Below are 24,016 nucleotides of genomic sequence, written 5' to 3' on the forward strand. Positions count from 1 at the left end.
TGACCCGGTTCTCGGTGAGGGTTTTCTTTCGTCCAAAAAAAAAAAGGAGCAAATAGCTATTTATGTTTGCCTACAATATTTATGGCTTTTATATCGTTTCATAAGTTGATATTTTCTAATATTTTTTGAAAAAAAACTAATTTTCAAGATATCAAGAGATTTTCCCTCGCGACGATTTTTTCCACTGTAGTAGAGAGTTTGAGAGCAAGAAGACTTTAGGGCAAAGTTGTTTTTTTTCCCATAAATAATCTCATTCACTTTCCCAGTGCCAAAATCACCAACCACACATGTTGTTGCTTCAACCTGACCAAAATACCCTCCTGACTATTTCACTGAAGCAACGGTCTAAAAGTAAATGGGTCGGATCCAAGTCATACTTTTAGGCTTTTAGCTAAGGGTGTAAAAGAATCGGATATGGTCCTATATCCAATCTGAGTCTGACATGCTATGTCATAGGACACGCTATTTTGGTGGCGTTAGTCCCCTGACACATAGGGTGTCAACGGGTCTGGTTTACCCAGATCTGACTCGTACCAAACCCTATAGGGTCCTGACAAATAAAAGGACCCGATTAAGATCCAGGTCTGGAGCCGAAAGTGTGCTTAATACATGGATCCGGGTATAATTTGTGTAATTTTATACCAGACTCAGGCCCAACCCAAGTTCCGAATAAGGCCTGCAAATTTTCAATGTAAAAATGCAAAAAAAAAATAGTATTTTACCTGCTTCATGTAGTTCTTATCGAATCCGGGTATGGTTCTCTTATTTTACCTGATTAGGATTAGACCCGGTTCAGACCAGATACCATACTCGAAAATCTGGTCCAAGTCTGGTTTCACCTGGGTCCGAACCAAACTCGATCCAGTGATACCCCTACCCTGACATGAGCAGACACGCTCAGACACGTAGGCATGGACACCCACACGTATGGCTAATATTTTAATGTTTTAAATTATTTTTAAGTATTATTTCAATGAAATGCATTTTTGAATATTAAAGTATCGAAAATAGTTTTTTATTGATTAAAAAAATTTAAAAATCTATATCATCATAAAGGATTTTTTTCAAAAGATTTTCAAACTTGCACATCGAATCCGCGTCCACGTGTCTTTGTGACATAACTGTCATGCTATTTCCAGCTTGTGATACTTTGATCTGGATCTGATTCAAGCAGTTTGGTACGAACGAAGAAATTTCGAACAAAAGCATCGGAACTTGCTGATAAGTAAGGTGAGAAAAACAAATGGGGTTGTTTTTGTATTTGGATCAGATTCAGATAAATGTTGCAAATTGTAACTAATTCAAATTCAGATCAAAATCCAATCTGTTTGCATTTTTAACATGTCAGTAGCTTATTTTTTTACCTTTTTTTTACTGGATTCAATATTACCACATATAATTAGGATCAGGATTCAACCTTGGCTCATCGGATCTGATCCAGATCTAATGTTCCTATATTGGCTTCAGGTCTGGCATGAACTTGCCCAGTCTGATCCATTTGCACCTCTACTTTTAGTGGACTCTAAATGGACCTGGAACCAGATGCACTGTACTCCTATAGCGCTCCCACAACAGGGTGTAGGGATGTAAACGGGTCAGACTTGTGTTGGATCTATGCATTATGAGTCAGACCTAATCGGACATGTCATATCGGAACCTGGATCTGACTTGCTTAAAATCCAACAGTTACATGCATTCAGAGTTGGATTTTAGTTGGACTCATGCAAAACTTGATACCGAATCCAGATCCGACTTTGCTACTGAATCCGACTAAACAGATATGGATTTTGATTCGGTTGGATATCCATCTTGAATCCCAACTGTTTACAGCCTTACCAGGTAGGGGAGTTACAAGTATCATATAAATTGGTCTGGATCCAAGTCAAATATCCTACCGGTGCAAGTTACTTCGGTGATGGACCTGATGGTAGACCAGTACAGAGGTCCGATAAGATGATTGGCAAGATCTTGTTAAGGGCTTTCAAATAGCGGTGTAAATAGATCTGGTCTAGTTGGACTCTGCTCTGGATCCAACATATTATCTTTAAAATATCAGAATCATCAGACAAGAGTTATGTAGTCAAACTTTTTCAGATCCAATCTGAGTTTTGGATCAAAATTTTCTCTTGGATCTATAACCCCTTCAAAATCAAATGTGATGTGTTTATAGTTTTTGCATGTAAAATGCTTGTTTCTACCCATTTTTTACCATATCTAGTACGCCAATAAGATTTGGACCTAGATTCAACATTTTTCTAATAAGATATTCGAATGTGGATCCTGATTCAGACATATTGCTTCAGATACAGGTTCGGATTCAGGTCATCCATGATCCAGTACATATCCAAGCCATTTGGACCCTTACTTTCAGACCACCAAACCGCAAAATATCAGAATCTACACAGATCCTTTTGGTCTCGCATTGGAGTTTGCAAACCTGATCACAAGTCTGCACCTGGGTCCACACCAGATCTGATCATGTTGGAGAGTCTCCAAACTGAACCAATCCATTTACATCCTTATCTGGATCCCCACCCTGCTTGTGGGATCCAAAATTCCCGACATGTATCTAATCCAGACATGTCCAGTCCAATCAGGTAAATCCTGGTTCTCTACTCATATTAGCAGCTAAACATGTCTAAACCCAATCAGACTCAACCCAAAAGGTTAACCAGATCCAAGAGGTTCATCCAGTGCCATTTGACAAGACTGTTCACTGCCCTCAAATATTATCCACTCTCTAATTCTTTACTTTCAATGCCTGGCCAATGAATCAAATGTTACCTAGTCAAACCTAGCTGCAGAGAGAATAGGACTTGTTCACGACAATAGCCAGTCACTGAAATGGGTTTAAACCAATCACATTTAGGCTTTGTTTGGGAGTTGCAGATAGGCAGGGATGATGGGAGTGGAGAACAAAATGGGAGATGAGGTTGGTGTTGACAACTACTTCATTTTGAAAAGAGGCCTTCTCCACTCCCATCTTAACTCTCATTGTTACTTCCATCTCCAAATCCAAACATCCAAACAACTGAAGTGCCTGGTGGGGTAGGTAAGATTCATTAAATCCCCATCTCCAGCTCCCAAACAGAGGCTAAGCTTTAGCCTCTGTTTAGGAGCATGCGTCCGAGGAATCAAAGGAGATTTGTGAAGTCCTTGACGCGCTTGGAATGAGGAATTGCTAGAGCATTGAATTCAAATCGAAGATTCATCAAATCCAATCCATTGGCAGTTGACAGCCCCATCACTACCAAAAACCTCGTGATCTTTAGGAGCCAGTAGTTGGCATTGGAGTTGTCAAGTCTAGCCGGAATCTTAAAGAGGTTTTCAAACTGATGGAAATGTCGTATTCCTGAAACCTAAATCTTATATTTGATAAATCCCTCATTTGGCATTTCCTTGGCTAATACAGACCCCAAAAAAAGCCTTAACGAGTTATGGCCACCTCGCAGAGTCGACGAAATTCTTGGACTTAGCAAGCCAAGGCTGCAAATATTTGGACTCGGAATCAAGGATGAGCACCACACTTCATCAACATCATCTCTCATCTGATTAGTTGTCAACAATTGAATGCACTCCCTTGTTCATATCAGGAGATCGTGGTTAAGTTGGCTCTTATTTAATAACAATCACACCATGTGCTCTCTAAAGTAAAAAGTCCTGGCTCCCACCATGAAGCAAATAGATTGGATAGTTGACAATATAGACTGCATCTAATTACCCAGAAATCAAACAGGGTGAAATCATTTCTTAAGCATAAAGGGTACGTGGAACAAGTAAACCTCATCCCATGAGATGAATCAATACAAATAGGACATCCATGCATTCTCTTGATTTAAAGGAATGCTCTCAACTTCCCAAGCTTAGAGTCACAAGACACAACCAAGCCAGCCAATAAATGTAACATCTGAACTCTTAAAGAACCAATGCATAAGATGAGCAAACTCATAGATGCTATATCAATGTTTCGAGCAGGTGTCTCTGCCAAAGATACAAAACTGGTTACATTAAGAAATTGCTGCATTCCAAATCCAGTTTGAGATTTACTCTTGCAACACAAGGTACGATTGTCATAAGGCTCAGTATTCATGGGTCTTGTGTGACGTCAACCTGAAAACAATAGAGATCAGTCTAAATCACTGCTAAGACAGTAGGATCCAAGTTTTTTATGCTATCATGGCCCACGACTATCAATGGAGCGATAACACAAAATAATCTGCAGAAAAGAGGATTTGCCTAGGCTAATAAATGCTTTTTATGTCAAATGCAGAAGAAACAGTAGTTTCATCAATTTCAGAGGTTCTCCTTTAAAAGTATCCTTTCTTTATCACAGAAAGAGCAGAAGGGCATGTTAGATAGTATAGAGTTGATAAAACAAGTTGAGCTGGCTCCATGGATGATGATGAGGAGAAAAAACGGTACATGGTTCGGAAAAATTAGAGAACCATAACCTGATGGCTTATGGTATATTTGGCAGGAAAGAACAATCAGCAATCCAACTATGATCCATTCCAACACTTAGTATACTTTCAAGCTGCCCTGTGAATAAACCAAAATCTAGTGCAGCTTTTAAATCCCAAGTTGTGAAAAAGTGATTTCCATGAGGGTTTTTTTTCCAAAAATTTCATTTTCTCCAACAAAATGAAAATAAAATTCCTGTTATCTAGATCTATTTCCTTAAAATTTTGTTTAAAAAAGGAATAGTACAGGGTTTATTTTCAATAAAAATTCTCATGAGAGTGGGAATCATTATGCCATCTCATTCCGTCATTTGGACCAGCATCACTAGGAACAATGGTCCTGCTCCTTTCTCATTTTTTAGGATAATAATGGCCATTTACTGCAGAAATTTGCTTAAATGATGGAAGAGGTAGAAAATTGATTTTAGAGTGGAAAACATCCACAAATCACTTTCATGTGGAATGAGGTTCCCTTACAAAATTGATCCTTTAATACTCAGTCAAACACAAACAAATGCATCCACAGTATTTTAGAAGAAAGACCACTCCAAGAAATTCACCAAAATCTCTGCAATAAGTAACAAGAGAAACTTCTAAACTTTGTTGAGGGACACGATTTTTTCAAGAAAATGAAGCTTACCTGGTGGGAAAAGCGAAAATCATAATCAGAAGGCACATATCTGATGTTATTCATTCAACATTTTATGGAAAGCAACCTGAAATCATATAAAAGTAATCATGTGGCACATACCTGTATTTGCATAAAAGATGATACAAACCAAACAGGTATGTTCCAAGTATCGGGTACATACCGAAGTGGATGTTTTCAGCAACTCCCTTATGGCCATTGTTGCATAGCAAGAAGCAGGTAAAGTAAAACATAACTTGAGAGCTGTCTGTGATTGCTCAGCCTTAGACTCAACTGGTTCTCTGTCTATTATGATCCCTTGATCAGCATCATGAGTATCAGCCACACTTGTTTCCTCACATCCCTCATTCTCTTTCACTTTGAATGGTGAAGTTTGAGTCCCAGTTATACTTGAAAAACCGACATCACTAACTCCATTTGTGGTTCTTGATTTAGCAATGATGTCTAGATCAGTCTCAGACAATGATATGTTGGGATCAATATACTTAAGTATTTCCCTGCAGTCAAGGTTAAGAGAGTAAAATAAGCTGCCAAATTTTCCTGGGGGAAGATCAATGACAAAATTAATGTTTAAAATTGGTAACCCGAGTGATGCAAGAATAAGATTCTGCCCAAATAAATTACCTGAAATGATCAAGAATGTGAATCCCTGTAAACTGAGACAAATAGGCCAGATCATCCCGGTTCCAACCCCTTAGAGATGGCCTTGGGTCAAACCTAGCTGAGTGATCGAGTCCCATGCCAGGTGACTCAATGTTCAAAATCTACTATAAAAGATGGTATATGGTATCATGAACTTACCATTCATAATCAACAGGCCTCTGGAAAATTCTTCTGTAAGCTCCTGTCAAGCTGGCTATTGAAAACTCCCTGGCAGAAGGGGGAAAAGAAAAATAAAGTGCAACTGCAACCAATAACTTTCACATTCAAGGAAAAATGGAAAAAACCCACAGATAACTCACTTAACATTGTGCGAGCTCTCAGTTAAGTTAATACCATCCTGAATTAAAAAGTTAGACAGACAGATAAGAAAGAACATCCACAAGTTACCAAAAGGTGAAAAAAAAATCTTTTTGGGGCCTACAAATGCAAAGTGCACTCAGTGACAAGTTTGGTACAGACTAAACTTTTCTTTGGTGAACTGCTGTTTTGGTTCAGCTTATAGGAACCACATGTTCACTTCCATGGAATCCTATAAGCAAGTTTCAGATAAAAAAACAGAGTCGCTTCCAATTTCTTTACAGGTCTAAGCCAGTAAAAACTAAAAAGTGACCAAGCATATGGCGGCCTGGCAATCCAAGCAAGCTACAGCAATAAATTTGATAAAACTGGAAGCTTAAGAATGTTAAAACAAGTTGTATATATGTGTGTTTTTCTCTCTTTTGTAATAGGCAATAGCCGCAATACCCTCTAGGGGTATTTTTGTAATTATGCATATGTAATAGGCCTTGCCCATTAAGGCAGAATTGTTATTTTTCATCTTTTTATTTTATTTTTGCTTTTGTCTTTTAATAGTTTAGTAAGGGCATTATGGACCTTTGGACGACATTGGAGATCCCCAACGGCTATATTGGCCCTCTATTGTGTATAAAAAGGCACCCCTTGGCCCTATTTTCACTAATACTTTTCTAAGCATTTTTTATTAATAAAGATCTATTATTTTTTATGTGTTTGTGTTCTTTTGTGTATGCCCATTGGTGGCTTTTGTATTTTCCATTGATTGGTTTGTGTATTGTCCCCTTTGTGGACTTGTGCTTGTGCACTCCCTTTTGATCATTGTATGCCTTTGGTGTCTCTTTTGTATTCCTCTTGCTTTCATTACATGGTATCACAGCCAAGATATAACCATCTTGGTATTTGGCATTTAGTGATGGATTTGAGATCCCTTGATCATGTTATGGCTTGGAGATAAGGGAATCTTAATCCAATAAGTATTTTAAAATCTTTGTTTGTTTATTTTTTGTTTTAGTTGCCTATCTCATGCGGTTTGTATGAGAAAGCATTTGTTTATGGATTTTTTAAAGAAATTTATGAAAATCTGTTTGTTTGGTGTTCCTTTGGAATATTTTTGAAATATTCTTCGATTTTTGGTTGATTATAAGCACATGATTGAGCTCTTTGGAATTTCTTTGTATATGTTTTCTTGTTTTTTAAAATTTATTGTGGTTTTGTCCTTATCTTGGACTTTGTTGAACTCATATTGGTGGTGTGTTTTTTAATCATGTTAAATATTTTAATATGATAGATCTTGCTTAACTTGTGTTTGAACTTTTTTTGACATGCTCTTATGTGGAATCTAGATACTTTAATTGTGTATTTGAGAAGTATTAAGATTATATGTGGTTGTTTCTTAGTGATCATGAGTATCTTGTTATTTTTGGAAATTTGAGTTTGTATACATGATTTTGCCTCATTGATATATGATCTTTGTGCACTTGTGATTGTCTTATATTTTACATACACATTAATAAATGAATTTGTTTATATGTGCACGAGGTTTTAAGAATGATTTTTTCATGCATGACGTTTTTTTATGAGAATTATGCACTCATCCTTGTGGTTTTTATGTTGAACTCTTCTATGAGATTTATGAATGCATTTTAATGTGCATTTTAAATATTATTAAAAATATTTATGTTATTGTGTGCTCTCTTGTTGGCCCTTTAGTGGCCCTTGCGATTAAGCCCATTTGTGGCTTTTGTTTGTGCCTCTTGTGAGGTGTTTATGACCTTAGTAGTTTTGTGGGTGTACTTATTGCACTTGAATGATTTGTGCCCTACATGCTTAGTGTATCATGTTCATTAATAAAATATTTATTTTTGAAAAAGGGTTTTGTGAGGCCTCTCTTTGGAGACCCTATTGGCCTTTGTGCCTTGTGATTGTGTTGGTTTTTAGACTCGTGGCTCTTTAGTGATCATTAACTTACATGTTTTTACATCGAGTTACCTCACACAAGGATTTAAGCATTATGCTTGTAACTTGTCATATGATTGCATCTCTATTTATTGCATGGATTCTCTAAACCTATTTGAGGATTCAAACTCTTGTTATTTGATTTGATTTGAAACTTTTATTTTCAAACCAGTTTTTGTCTCCATCCTTGGAAAGAGATTTCCAAGATTTTCATATTGCCTCTAGGTTTTGGCTTAGTCTATCTCCTTTTATTTGATGCATCCATTATTTTTGTTTGGTCTTTTCGAGGTGAGTTGTGTGCACCTCAGTGTTGTGGAGCCACAGATGTTTGTTAGGGTGAGTCGTGTGCACCACGGTTTTTTGTCAGATTGTTGATTTATGTGCAGTATTGGCGCTTGTTTTGGCTTTGACTAATGGTTGTTTGATCTCTGGTTCAATGAGGGAATTGTATCACTTTGTTGCTTTTATGGCCCTTATTGTTTATTGGATGTTTGTATTGTCCTTTGTCTGTGATAGCTAATTTCTTATGGCCATTATGGTTTCGATGTATTAATATTGCAAAAAAATTTATTTGTGCCTTGATTTGAATATTATTTTCAAATCATTCAAGGACAAAGTATTATTACCAACCGGGGCTCTGACTTGTTTGGTAGGAGTTGTTAGTGCACGACACCTTGTGTTGGGATGTTGCAAGTTCAAAACCCAATGGTACGTCTACCCCTAGCTTGCCGATAGAAAAAAAAGACAAAGTATTATTCCAAATTCACACTCAGTTTGGCTCACCTGAGTGGTAGGGGCTTGGGGAGAGGTGTTCACCCCTTCGTTTCATATTCGACTCTCATCAGGCATGTATGTGCCTTTCACTAATGGGCATTGTAAGGGTTTGGGTGTTGGTGACTCCACCCCAAGATTACCCGCTTCGGTAGAGAACTTCATCATTTAAAACAAAAAGAACTAAATTGACTTACGTAGACAGGATGATGATGATGATAACTACCAAATCAATAGAACCCATTTACCAATTGATTTTACATTTATTTGGCCACGTTTGGTTTGCTGGCCACGTGCTTGGAGTCGTATGAACCAAAATCACGAGGGAACCCTTGCTATTCTGATTCTGGCTCAAACGGGGAAATGACTCTCGTTTACTCAATGCTCCATTTTCTCATGTTTGTTTATGCAAGGAATATGTATCTACATGATTATCCTATATGCCTGAACCATATTAATATCTTTCAAATTAAATGTCATGCTAGCAAACATTTCACAGAATTAAGTGATTATCCCGATTCAATAACTCGAGGCACCACTAGCCCGATCAAAACTATATGCGTTCAAACTTTGAAGGAATGTTTATTTAAACATTTTATTTTCATATTTTACCTATGTGCCTGCACCAAGTGTCTGTAATTCCTTCGTTAAGGAATCACTCCACTAGTAAATCATAGTGCAATTGTTAACACACATGTACATGGTTGGAATGTCCAACTCTGTCAACCGAGTCTGTCCCCCTAATTAGTCGTAGTTGAGGTCACTGGTATGGTTATTGTTGACATTTGTTTTGATTTCTTGTCCTATGTACTGATACACTCGAATTTTGAGGATGTTGAGTTAGAGGTCAATAAGTTGATTATTTATTGTGAGCAAACTATTGTTGAGATTTACAAATATCATTTCTCCAATTATGATTTGTTGTATGTGGGATTATTTTAAATCTCTCTATGTATTTTCTAATCTTTTCCGTTGTGGCGCCACCCGTATGCCTTTGTATGGAAAATGGTTATTCATTAAAATATTTTCTTGCATTATTATGTGCATTAAATATCCTTTAATTGCATGTTGGATATATATGTTGAAAGTATTTAGATTTGTTCCATGTTAGTTATCTTACACTTTTGTATGAATTTAATTAGTTCTTTTGTTTTGAGGTCCTTTGAGCTCTTACATTTAATATGCTTGTTGTTGTGTTTTGCTTAGTATAATTAATGATGTGTTCCTTTATTTGAAATGTTTTACTAAGCCTTTGGGACTTTATTGATGCAAAATTGTTTATATCTTCTTGATCTTTTATGTCTAATATGTGCTTATCTTTTGGACTTTATTAGTCAAATTCTAATATAATCAGTATTTATGTTTTCTTGAAAAATATGTTGATTTTATGGTTATGATTGTCTAAACTAGATTTCTTAAAAATTGTTTTTAAAGTATATTCTTTGTGTCTATCTTAATGGCTATTGTACCTTTCTTGAATTGTTGCTAATTTTTCTAAAAAAATTTAAAAGTCATTTTGATACTCGCTTTTAAAATTGTTTAGTTTATTTTTTATATGGTACCTTTATGTTTTATCGGCATGTTTAACCATCCTCTCTCCATATATATATACTTTAATTTGGGTTGTTCTTGTTCAAAATATATTTGTGTTAAAACTTTTTCCTTTTAAAACTATTTAGTTAGGATATTTTCCTTTGTGTAGTTGGAACATTTGCTTTGTTCGCTCTGTAGGTTCTTAAAGACGAGAAGGGTTGAGAAAGTAATTTTTCTGATGCATCATAAAGATGGAGATTACCAATGAAGGCATTTGAAGACTTGAATCCTCTGTGTTGTTTTTCTTGTATTTATAAACTTTCGGTTACTCACAGTAAGTTTGAGGGGGAGTGTTAAAATATGTTGTATATATATATGTGTTTTTCTCGCTTTTGTAATAGGTAATACTCTCTAGGGTATTTTTGTAATTCTGCATATGTAATAGGCCCTGCCCATTAGGGGCAGAAATAGAGTTGTTATTTTTTTATTTCTTTTATTTTTATTTCGTGTTTTTGTCTTTTATTAGTTTGGTAAGGGCATTATGGTCCTTTGGACCATATAGACGTAGAGGATCCCCAACAGCTATATTGGCCTTCTCGTGTATAAAAAGGCACCTCTTGGCCCTATGTCCACTAATGCTCTTCTAAGCATTTTCTCTCAATAAAGATCTATTATTTTTTATGTGTTTGTGTTCTTTTGTGTAAGCCCATTTGTGGCTTTTGTGATCTTTTGTATTTTCTATTGATTGGTTTGTGTATTGTCCTTTTGTGGACTTGTGTTTATGCACCCTCTTTTGATCATTGTATGCCCTTGCTCTTTTGTATTCCTCTTGCTTTCATTACAAAGAACTCTTGTTCAAGGCATAAAACTAGAGACAAACTAAAGACACACCTTTTTTGCCAAATCGTGAAAAACACCAGCAATATCATTCAAGGGATAAATTATCCTGGAACTGCAAACAAATAAACAAAAATAAATAAATAATAACCCAATAGGCTTCAAAGTTAAAAGGACGATTGCCCAATTCAACCTCATTCAATCACGTGTGTGCAATCTTACCCAGGCAAAGGAAGTACGACATCCTCAAATGAATAATCACCTGATTCCAAGTCTTTATCGCTTAAAACCTGCCAAATACAGCAAGATTTCGATGACTATCTTTTTTGTTGCATGCATAAAAATGCTGCTATGAGTATTATCATGGTGTTCACAGAAAAATGACTAGCTACAGATTTTTTCATTCAGAAGTATATTTCACGTTGCTAGCCAAGGCGTGTGAAGACAAATTTCAGATAAGAGACAATCACATAACTTATATGCTATGTAACAGGGATTCGGCTAGCAGGGTGCCGCACCCGTGCCGGGGGGAATCCCCGGACCCCCCTTCTATATATATTTATATATATTTTTTACATTTTTGCCCCAGCCGCACCCCCGCACCCGCACCCCATGTGACATAGCTTATATGAAGCATCCACATTTTCATAAGAAATGCAAAAATCAACTTCCTGGACATGGAAATAAATTGGAACAGTTGGACCTTAATGGTAAGGTAAGATTGAGCAGATATGTATAAGGTTCACATTCTTTTAAAAAAGAAAAAATATCATGTGTTTACCTTCACAAATTCAATTTTTTCCTCGAGAAGTTCAGCCGAGGAAGCATCATCGAGACTGTTGAATGCCAATTCATCATTGGAACATTCATCTTCACATTCACTCTTGCTCATGTCTGTAAATTTTTCTGAGCATCCTTCTCTACAGTAAACCAAATCTCCAACCACAGGCTTAGAAATCCCTGCCATAATGATTCTTCCTTTTAAAGGGCACAAGATAAAGAGGAACATACATCGATAATAAAGTTGTCAAATAAAACAAATATATCGATAACATAATGATGTCAAATAAAATAAATATCTACAAGTACTTAATCAGAGCCTTCATTTCTCCATGTTTTTGCAACAGACAAAAAGAATGGATAGGAAGATACAAAATGGTGGCAAAACAACCAGGATGATACTAAACTATCGTAACCACTAACACATGGAGGATTAGAACAAAATAAACTCAAACATAATTGAAATACAAATTGCATCCATAGCCAATAAAAGAAAGGCTAAAATGGCCTCAACATATACAAACACATGAGCAACTCCATACCATGTCCACTGATCTAGGGAATAAGGAAACATGTTTGCTTTGTCTTTTAGAATACAGCATCCATGAGCTATGCAGAAGAAGGATAATGGGACCAAGTACAAAACGTGGAAACTCCTAGGAGCAATTCAGTACATAGTACACATGTATCTCTTGAAATGATACTTAAGTGCACAAGAGAAATGTCACAAAGGGGCTACAAAGAGTGCACACACACACACATACACACACAAGCAAGAAGTTACAAAGGGCTATACACAACTCACAATTAAAGTGGAGTAAGAACACAAGAAAAATAAAGAAAATGTATATTGAATGCTTAGAAAAAGCTTAAGGAACAAGGGGGGCTGCTTGCCCCTATTTATACAAGGTGAGGAGCAAGGGGGGCCTCCATAGAGCCATTGGGAGCCCCCAACGGCCATATTTATGACCGTTGAGGAGGCAAGGCTCCCAAGGGATCTATGGTACAGAACCAAAGAGCCCTTGGTCAAGTAATGAAAAGAAAAAGAAAATTACAAAAAAAACAAAACTGTCAGCCCTAATTACAAGGTAGTAAAATGACTAAAATGCCCCTAATGGGCAATATAAAAAACTATATATATATATATATATTAACACTCTCCCTCAAACTTATGGCGAGATCACCAAAAGTTTGCCCTAAAGAAAAAAGAATTGAAGAGATGGCAGAGCTTTGGTGAAGAAGTCTACAAGTTGATATTCTGAAGTAACATACAGAAGTTCAATGGTGTTCTTTAGAAACTCATCATGAACATAGTGGAACTCCATCTCAATGTGTTTGGTCCATTCATGGAACGTGTGATTATCAGCAATGTATATCACACTTTTGTTGTCACAGCACAAATTCGAAGGAATCGAGATGAGGACGTTCATATCTTTCAGCAGACTTCACAACCAAACAATTTTGGTTGTAGTGGTGGTCATCACCCTATATTCAGCATCAGTGAAAGACAATGAAACCTTTTGTTATTTCTTATATCTCCACGAGATCACCGACTCTCCAAGAAAAATACAATATCATGTACAAGAGATTTGATCATTGAGGTTATCATCCCAATCAAAGTCAGTACACACAATTAAATTAAGAGATTAAGAAGAGGATAAGAAAAGCCATTTTGTTAATGTCTACTTCAGATAATGGATAATTCACATAACTACAACCATGTAAACAGTAGTAGGTGCAGTTTAAAAGTGACTTGCACTGTGAACACCATAAGAAATATATGGTCTGGTGAAAGACAAATATGTCAGTGACTCAATCAATTGACGATAAAGAGTGGGATCTGCTAAAGGAGTTTCATCATTGGCTCTCATCTTAGCATTGATCACTTCTGGAGTTTATACCTTCTTTTCATCAGTTAGCCCAGACTTTGCAATAATATCAAATGTGAGTTTCATTTGGGAAAGTCAATACCCTCTAAGGGAGTATGCAACTTCAATACCTAAAAAATACCTTAGAAACCCAAGGTCAAACATATCAAAATTATTTTTAAGAATATTTTTAATAAATTCAATGCCTTTTTTATCATTTCCAGTGATGATCATATCATCGATATATAGTAGCAAAATAGGTATATCATTCCCTGCATTCTAAACAAAAAGAGCAGTGTCAATATAGCAAGAAAAAAAAACCCACTATCAATAACAACTTTATTAAATCGGTCATGCCAAGCTTTTGCGGTTTATTTAAAACCATAAAGAGCCTTTTTAAGTTTATTTTTTTTTATCAATCATAAGACCTGGCGGGGGATCCATATAAGCATCTTCGCAAAGATCTCCATTGAGAAAAGTATTCTTGATATCTAATTGGTAAATAAGTCATTGTTTTATGGATGCTAAAGTTATTAAAGTCCTTACACTAATCATCCTATCAATATGAGCAAAAGTCTCATCATAATCAATTCCATATTTTTTGGAGTATCTCTTACCTACTAATCTTGCTTTATATGATTATATCTTTCTAATGATCCATCACTTGTTTTTACCTTATATACCCATATACATCCTATAGTCTTTTTATATTTCGGAAGAGTAACTATTTGCCAAGTGTTGGCCTTGTTAAGGCTTCTAATTTTAATTTCATAGCTTCCAACCAATGAGAATGTTGCTTAGCTTTATAATAATTGGAGGGTTCATGATGGGTATAGATCATCATTAGACATGCTCTATATTTTGGAGAAAAAGAATCATAAGAAACAAATCGTTGAGGAGGTCTAGAGACCCTAATGGGTCTTCTAGGTAGGGATTCCTCCAAATGTTCTTCCAATGGGAGATTTTGTGAATACATATCAAGAGCATTTTGATTCTCTCCACCCTCACGCCGGGTATACACACGCATCATATTCGTGTTCTCATTAGAGTTATCCCTAAGAGAATTATCATCATTAATATTAAAAGAATTAATCTCATTATTGCATTCAAAATCATTAGTAGAGATGAGAGACATTTCTAGGCAATAAGTCAAAAAGAAATGAGTAATCCACTGTAAATATGTCTTCAAAGAGACAATACGCATACAAGCACTAATTCCTCATAAGAGAAGTGCGCAAAAGCACTCAAAAAACACTTAAACAAATATGCATAAAAGCATAAAGCAATACAAACATGCACAAAGGCATGAAATGCCACAATATATTAGAAAAGAGGAAGAGCTTGATCTCTCAAGCTTGAAGAAATACAAGGGGGAACACCCCTATTTATATACATCAAAAGAAGCCACAAGAGGGGCTCCCAAAGGAGTCATTGGGGGCCCCAATGGCTCTATTTAGGGGGGGGGGGGGGGCTTGGGTAGCACAAACCAAGAAAAATAAAATAAAAAAGAAAAAGAATAAAAATAAAAAGTACAAACATATTCCAAATGGAATATGCGTAAAATGAGAAATTACATAAATACCCTTTTTGGGTATTTGAAAATTTTATATATATATATATATACATATATATATACAACGAGATTTAAGGATTACATTTTAACCCCCCCCCCTCAAACTTACGGTGTTATGACTGCAAGTTTGCCAAGAATGAAGTGAAATCTAGGCAAACAAAGTGCCTTAGTGAAGAAATCGGCCAGTTGGAACTCAAACGTCACATATGGGAGATCAATAATCTTCTTCAAGTATTCTTCCCTGACATAGTGGCAGTCCATCTCGATATGCTTTGTGCGCTCATAAAAAGTGTGATTCTTGGCAATATATATTGCACTTTTATTGTCGCATCATAACTTTGTTGGCTCTTTAATACAAACTCTCATATTCTCTAGAAGACGCTGAATCCATACATTTTCTATGGTTGTCGATGTCATGGCTCTATATTGAGCTTCAGTGGAGGACAAAGAAACTTTTTGTTGCTTCTTACACTTCCAAGAGACCAATGATTCTCCTAAAAAGATACAGAAACCAGTGATGGAGTGACGATTATTAGGGTCACCTCTCCAATCAAAGTCAGTATAGGCAATTAAATTTAATTCTGAAGATGAGGATAGAAATATTCTCTTATTTGCAGTTCCCTTTAAGTATCTGATGATGCGAAGAACAACACTCATGTGAACCGATGTAGGAGCATATTGGAACTGACTGGCAATGTGGGTCGCATGTGATATATCGGGCCTGGTGATGCTAAGATACATTAGTGAGCCTACCAATTGCCTGTAAGGAGTGGGATCAGTCAGAGGAATCCCGTCATCAATCTTTATTTTTTAGCCCACTATTTTAGGAGTATCACAAATTTTGTCATCTGAGATTTCTGACCTGTCAATAATCTCACAAGCAAGCTTAGTTTGAGATAAGAAATAACCACGTTGAGACTAAGCAACCTCAATCCCAAGAAATATGTCAGAAAACCTAAGTCTGACATTTCAAATTTTAAAGTCAAGACGGATTTAATGTTCTTAACTCCTTTGACATCATCACCTCTTATTAACATATCATCAACATATAATAATAATATAACAATTCCTACATCGAATTTTCTGGTAAATAATGCAATATCTGTATAATATGAAGAAAAACCACTTTCTAACATTACATTGTTAAATCTGTCATGTCAGGCTTTGGGAGCCTGTTTTAACCCATACAGAGCTTTCCGAAGACGAAAAAAAAAATCTTTAGGAATTTTCATACCTGGTGGAGCATCCATATAAACTTGTTCATTAAGGTCACCATTTAAAAAAGTATTTTTAACATCCATTTGAAAAATATTTCATTTTTTAATATACACAATAGTAATAAGACATTTGACTGTAACCATCCGTGCTACAGGTGCAAATGTCTCTTCATAGTCAATTCCATATTCTTGACCATACCATTTCGCGACTAAGCGAACTTTATACCTCTCAAGAGATCCATCGCTCTTAGTCTTAACTTTAAACACCCAACGACAACCTATGGTTTTCTTTCCAAATGGTAGAGTTTGAAATTCCCATGTGTTAGCTTTCCTAAGAGCTTTGAGTTCATTTTCCATAGCTTCTTATCATTCTATGCATTTTTTGGCTTCCTCAAAATTCATTGGTTCAAAGTAAGAACGAATGACACTAAGACAAGCCCTATACTTAGGTGAAAAAGAGTCAAAAGAGACAAACCTTGTTGGAGGCTTTCTATTTCTTTTAGATCGTCTGGGATCATGTGAGGCAATAGAATCACTATATTGCTTAATTGCACTCTCAAAAGTACTTCTATCTCTATGTGAATATGTTATAGGATCATTTGATGCTCTATCTTCTTGAACACTAGGTGAGTTGGAGTTATTAATGTCTACTTCCTTATCACTATCATGGTTTGATAATATCTCATCATCACTAGACATATCATCATTACTAGATAATAGGTCAAATAAAAAGGAGTAGTCAACACTTTCGTGGTAAGAATCATTTTTTTTAAAGCCACTCTAATTTTTCAAAAATGTCACATTTCTTGAAACATATAACTTATCATTTTTAAGATCGTAACAATGAAATCCTTTTTTAGTCTCGGAATATCCAAGAAAGATACAAAGAATAGCTTTAGGTGAAAGTTTATCATTCTTATATGTAAGAACAAAGCATTTGCAATCTGTTATAATCAGGTTCCCTTTTATATAGTGTTTCAAAAGGAGAGATTTTACCCAAATTTCTAGATGGTAAACGATTGATAAGGTAAACAGATGCAAGAGCTGCTTCGGCCCAAAAAAAATTGAAATATTTTGAGCTATGAGAAGAGTTCAAGTGGTTTCAATGATATGCCTATGTTTTCTTTCAGCCAACCCATTTTGTTGAGGAGTCTTAGGGCATAACCTTTGATGAACAATACCACTATCTTCAAGATACTTTTTGAATTCATTTGAGAGATACTCTCCTCCGGAATCAGTTCTAAATATCTTTAATTCACTATTAAATTGTTTTTTAAACATCACATGATATTATTTAAAGCATGAAAAAACTTTATGCTTATGTCTAAGAATATATATCCAAGAATACCTAGAAAAATCATCCACAAAAATCACATAATAGAAAAACCCTCCTTTTTAAATAACTGGTGTCGGTTCCCAAACATCCGAATAAACAATTTCGAAAGGTTTAGAAATAAACATAGATCTTTGTTCAAAAGGCATACTTCTCATTTTTCCAAGAACACAGTCATTACAAGAGAAGGTATCTTTACAAAGATTTTTAGCAAAATGCAAATAAGATAACTTGGTGATATTAGGATGACCAAGTCTTCTGTGCCAAACATTTATATTCTTATGCTGGATAGCATTACAAAAAGAATTTTTAGGAACTTGAAGAGAGTCCATATAATATAAGTCCCCCTTCCTAGAGTCTTCCCCAATCAATTTCCCGGACCGGCGATCATGTATTAAACATTTATCAGAGAAAAAATTAAGATCACATCCATGGTCCGAGAGTTAAAAAACGAAAAGAAGGTTCAAGTTTAATTTTGGTATAAATCTAATTTTGAGAATGAAAAAGTTTTGAGTTTCAAAATTCCTAGCACCTTTGATTTCAAGAGAAGTCCCATCCGCAGTAGAAACAAAAGATGGGAAAATATTTTTTGAATGTTTGGAGAGGGAATACATGTTTGGGGACATATGAAAAGACGCACCCGAATCCAAAAGCCAAGAAGTTTTACCTGAAGGAGAGAAAAAAGATACGATGGCTCCTAATTAGCTCCCTTGAGAAGGGGTTGAAGTGCCTCAATAATTTGGTTTAGTGAAAGAGATCCATTTGAAGAAGTCTCCTCCTTTTGCGGCTGAGAGGTGGTGGGCATGGCCAACAACTTTTTCCACTTGGGATAAACAGGTTTGATATGCCTCGGTTCTTTACAAAAATGGCAAACAATTTTGCTATAATCCTTTTTTCCACCTTATCCACCTCCTTGATTTTGATTCTTAAAATGAGGGGGACGATAGGTTCTTAGATTGTTTCCGAGCCTAGACACCACATTGACCCCATCATTTTCTTCGGAAATGGATGGAACAGCAAGTACATTTGACCCTTGCTTACTTATACCCATACGGGTTTCTTCCCCACTTAATTTGGTGAGAACACCCTCAAGAGAGGGGAGTGAAAGAAGACAAAAGAGTACCTAATTTGCTCAAATTCGGGCCTTAGCCCATTCAAAAAATTGAAGAATCGATCTTCTTCCAATTGTTTGGGATGAAGTTCAATCGCCTCTCCATTCCATTTTGGTTCGAGCATAGCAAGCTCGTCCCAAATGGAAAAAAGTTCAGCGAAATATTCCCTAATAATCATTTCGCCTTGAAGAAGAGTTAGAGCCTTCTTTTGAAGGTAATATTTATGAGACAAGTCCCTTGAGGTATACATTTTCTCAAAATACTCTCATGCTTGAGAAACCTTTTTTAATTTGATAATATTTGCATTGATTTTTGTCTCAACGGAAGAAAAAATCCAAGACAATATTTTGAAATTCTTCATTTCTCATTCATCATGCTTCTTTAAATAGTCTTCAAGGGCTTTGGTTCTTTCCTCCTCTTCAAGGATCTTAATTTCACCTTTCTCCATCAAGGTGATTTTGGGTTCCGGTTCCGGAATTGTGTCTTGCGTATGACCCCAAAGACCTTCCAGTTTATGTGAGCCTCCATGTTTCCGGCCCAAACGTGATAGTTGGAGCCATTGAGTTTAAATCCAAGAGAGAAATGAGACTCTTTTTCACCCATTAGAGAGGAAAGATGGAAGAAGAGATACGTACCACAATAAGACTTATAAGTCTTGTTGAAAAGCCCATCTAAAATATTGAATGAAGAGAAGCCCTCACTCCAACCTCCAAGAAGCCAAAGGCACGCTTTTCGAGGTACCCAAAAAACGAAGAACACGATCTCCAATCTTTAACCAAGCTTTGATACCATGTAAAAATGTCTTCAAAGAGACAATACGCATACAAGCTCTAATTCCTCACAAGAGAAGTGTGCAAAAGCAATCAAAAAACACTTAACAAATATGCATAAAAGCATAAAGCAATACAAACATGCACAAAGGAAAAGAGGAAGAGCTTGAGCTCTCAAGCTTGAAGAAATACAAGGGGGAACACCCCTATTTATATACATCAAAAGAAGCCACAAGGGGAGCTCCCAAAGGAGTCGTTGGGAGCTCTCCAGCAATCAAAAAAACACTTAACAAATGGAATATGCGTAAAATGGGAAATTACAGTAATACCCTTTTGGGTATTTGGAAATTATATATATATATATATATAGAGAGAGAGAGAGAGAGAGAAAGAGAGACGTAAACATGTATACATAGTACATATGTATATGTATCTATATATATATATATATATATATATATACACACACACACATACAATGAGATTTAAGGATTACGTTTTAACATCCACATCTTCCTTGGGTTTTTTGTTCAAATTCCTTTTGATCTTCCAAAAAAGTCACATTTCTTGAAATATAAAGTTTTTTATTTTTAATATCATAACATCTATACCCCTTTTTATTCTTATCATACCCAATAAAAGTACATTCAAGAGCCTTTGGTGAGAGAGCATATGCAACAAAAAACTCTTAACCTTTTTAGATCCGGTGATATTTTAAATAATTTTTCAAAGGGAGATATGTTTTTTAGAAAGGAGGGCATTCTATTTATAAGATATATTGTGGTAAGCATGGCGTTGGCTCAAAAACTCTTCTTGTATGCCAAACTATAAGAAGAGTCCTAGTAATTTCAATAATATGCCTATGTTTTCTCTCGACAAGTCTGTTTTGTTGAGAAGTTTTTTGACAAAATCTTTGATGAATAATGTCATTTTGCTTAAGACAATTTTAAAACTCATTTGACATATATTCATCATCTGAATATGATCTAAAAGTAGATATGTTAGTTTGAAATTGATTTTTTTAAGAGAATGAAATTCTTTAAAGATAGAGAAAACATTGGATTTGAACCTAAGAAAATAAACCCACCAACTCAAAAGGTCTTTTAGAAACAAAGTTACTATTTGGAAAAGGTAGAGAGTGCATTTTTTCAATAATAAAATCATTACAAGTAAATTTTTTTCTATTACCAAAATTTTCCAAGAATGGAAAAAGATACAATTTAGAGCCACTAGGGTGATCAAGTCTTTTGTACCAAGTAGTAACATCCTTGGATTGGACGAGATTACAAAAAGATTTAGAAGATAAAGTAAAAAAAACATATAATATATGTCCTCTCTCATATGGCCTTCCCCAATCAGCTTCCCAAATTGAAGATTCTGCACAGAGCAATCTGTAGATGAAAAAGAGACCTTACAACCATAATCTGATATTTGAGAAACCGAAAAAAGATTTAAGTTGAGTTTAGGAATGATTCTAATTTTTTGAACAAAAAAATTCTTTGCTTTTGGATAAAACTTTTTCAAGGTTTCCTATACCCTTAACACCTAAGGATGTCCCATCAACAGTAGAAACAAAAGTTTTGAAAGAGTTGGTATTTTGTTTGGATAAAAGAGATGCATTTAGAGTCATATAGAAGGACGCACCCGAATCAAGGATCCAAGAAGACATACCAGGAGGTTATGATATCACGACTCTGAATGCGGATGGAATAGAGGAGTTCTTCATAAATTGTTGAAGAGTTTTCGTAAGTCGGGCAATGGATGCTTTAATGTTTCCATCCCTCTTTGATTCTTCATTCAATTTGGAAGTTTTTTTTCCAAATGGAAGCCACTTTCCACTTAAGCGTGAGACAATCATATTTGATATGTCCTGGCTCATTGCAATAGTGGCATACATTTTCTTTCCTCTATTATAGTTATTGTTCACAAATGAGGAGGTTTATGTCCTCATATTATTTTCGAGTCTAGAAACTGCATGCACTTCATCACTATCTTTGCTTATAGCAAAGTGAGTTTCTTCTTGACAAACCTTGGCAAGAGCTTCTTTAAGAGGAGGAAAAATCCTGTGAAGTAATGATCATCTTAGTCGTTCAAATTTAGAATGGAAGCCATGCAGAAATTGAAAGAATCTTTCTATTTCCATTTGGCGTCGCCACATTTCAATGTCACTTCCTTCCCATTGAGGTTCAAGAAGGGCAAGTTCATCCCACAAAGGAGACAAGGTGTCATAATAGTCACTAATACTCACGTCACTTTGCTTAGTATTTCTCACTTTTTTTGGTAGAAAGTAATGTCTACCAAGGTCTCTCTGAGCATACATACCTTTCATGAAGAACCATGCTTTATTTGTATTAATAAATTTGGCTAGATTAGTACAAATTTTTAGCTTCACATTGCTCATGAACCATGCCAGTATCTTAGCATGTTCACTCTTTCAATCTTCCATCTTGGATTGATAGTCTTGAATAGCTTTTTCTTTTTCATCATCATTCAAGGCTTTTTTTTATCTCCTTCCTTCTTGGTGAGCTTCAATTCTGGTTCGAAAACCGTACCACATACATAAATTTTCTTTTCTTTGAGATTGTTTTCTATAGCGGCTGCCCACATTCTATTGTTGGATCGATTCAATTTGAATGAAAGATCTATCTTTGCATTGTTGTCGGCCATGGTGGAAGAAGAGAAAGGGAGAGAGGAAAAGAATGTGCTATACAAGCACACACACAACGATAAGTCAAGGCCCAAGAGTGCCAAACACGTAGAGGATCTGATACCATGAAATAAAACTTAAGTGCACAAGAGAAATACCACAAGAGGACTACAAAGAGTGCACACACACACACAAGCAAGAAGACACTAATAGACAAGATACAAAAAGCCACTAATGGGCAAGATACAAGAGCAAGGGCTATGCACAACTCACACTTAAAGTGGAGTAAGCGCACAAGAAAAATAAAGAAAATGTATATTGAATGCTTAGAAAAAGCTTAAGGAACAAGAGGGGCTGCTTGCCCCTATTTATACAAAGTGAGGATCAAGGGGGGCTCCATAGAGCCTTTGGGAGCCCCCCAATGGTCATATTTATGACCGTTGGGGAGGGCTCTATGGTAAAGGACCAAAGAAACCTTGGTCAAATAATGAAAAGAAAAAGAAAAAGAAAAATGCAAAAAAACTAAAAAAAAGGAGTAAAATGACTAAAATGCCCCTAGTAGGCAATACAAAAAATAATAACAGAAAATCAAATATATATATGTATACACACACATATATGTATAGGAGATATATATAATATATACATAGTATATATATTTTAACAACTCTAAACAACATGCTTCATCCAATATGGCTTTATGAGAAGGTTTAATAAATTCCATCTCACCTGATCAACTCCACTATAGATCAGTTTGAGCACAAGCTATCAATGGGTTTTATGTTTCTATTAATTAGGCAAAATCCGCACATTATTTAGATCAATTTATATATTGTGATGTAAACTTCATATGGTAATCTGAAATTACCTTGCAATGGACTGCTGGTGGTTATCTCAAAGTACATTGTAGCAGACCAATTGGCAGGAGGAAAAAAAGGATTCAACCAATTGCAACGGCTATCAGATCGCAAGAACCTAGTGTTTACCTGTGTCACATGGTATGGGTACAGGTAGGTGGCACAACTCAGATATGAATGGAAACACACGTGCTTTTCAAAAGAAGAGTGAAGGATATATATATAGGGGAAAGGGGGACTGTCCAACCAAAGGAAGATACAAACCGTCCCAACCACCTTCGAAAATCGATTTTAAAAGTGTTTTTTGGCAAATATGACTGTATGGATGTGATCTCGATGGTCAAAAACCTAAAAAATGGTGCTTGTAGAAAAAAAAATTGATGCATACGTAGGACTTTTATAATGTTTAAAAAATCAATGGTCTGAAATTTTTGAAGTTCTCTATATAATAAAATACAATCTATGCATCAAAAAAGTTGGTAATAAGAATTATGAAGATCACATCCGTGTGGTCGGATTTGCTAAAAAATACTTTTAAATATGATTTTTAAAAGTGGTTTGGATGATACAGTTTCTACCTTCCTTTGGTTGAAATGTCCCCCATACCTATATATATGTGTGTGAGTGTGTGTGTGCAAAGAGAGAGCTAAAAATGAAGAACAATATAGAAAATCATTAAACACATACAAAAATATA

The 24,016-nt window shown here is 35.6% G+C and overlaps 1 protein-coding gene across 1 annotated transcript in view; it reads right to left on the bottom strand.

Moving 5' to 3' along the window:
* Nucleotides 1-3,717: 3,717 nt before the first annotated feature.
* The window catches only part of LOC149827703 (Pseudouridine synthase family protein), a 44,439-nt gene continuing 24,140 nt past the window's right edge, over nt 3,718-24,016 (bottom strand). Inside the window, exons 14-21 of the mRNA XM_090018558.1 lie at nt 11,945-12,123; nt 11,386-11,453; nt 11,218-11,278; nt 6,072-6,109; nt 5,911-5,979; nt 5,273-5,606; nt 5,101-5,176; nt 3,718-4,110 (exon numbers count right to left, since the gene is read on the bottom strand). Coding sequence (XP_089874684.1) covers nt 5,147-5,176; nt 5,273-5,606; nt 5,911-5,979; nt 6,072-6,109; nt 11,218-11,278; nt 11,386-11,453; nt 11,945-12,123 — 779 coding nt within the window. The 3' untranslated portion in view covers nt 3,718-4,110; nt 5,101-5,146. The remainder of the gene's footprint in view (nt 4,111-5,100; nt 5,177-5,272; nt 5,607-5,910; nt 5,980-6,071; nt 6,110-11,217; nt 11,279-11,385; nt 11,454-11,944; nt 12,124-24,016) is intronic.

The sequence above is a fragment of the Nuphar pumila genome, chromosome 10, assembly GCF_984573655.1.
Source record: "Nuphar pumila chromosome 10, dmNupPumi1.hap1.1, whole genome shotgun sequence".
NCBI lineage: Eukaryota > Viridiplantae > Streptophyta > Magnoliopsida > Nymphaeales > Nymphaeaceae > Nuphar > Nuphar pumila.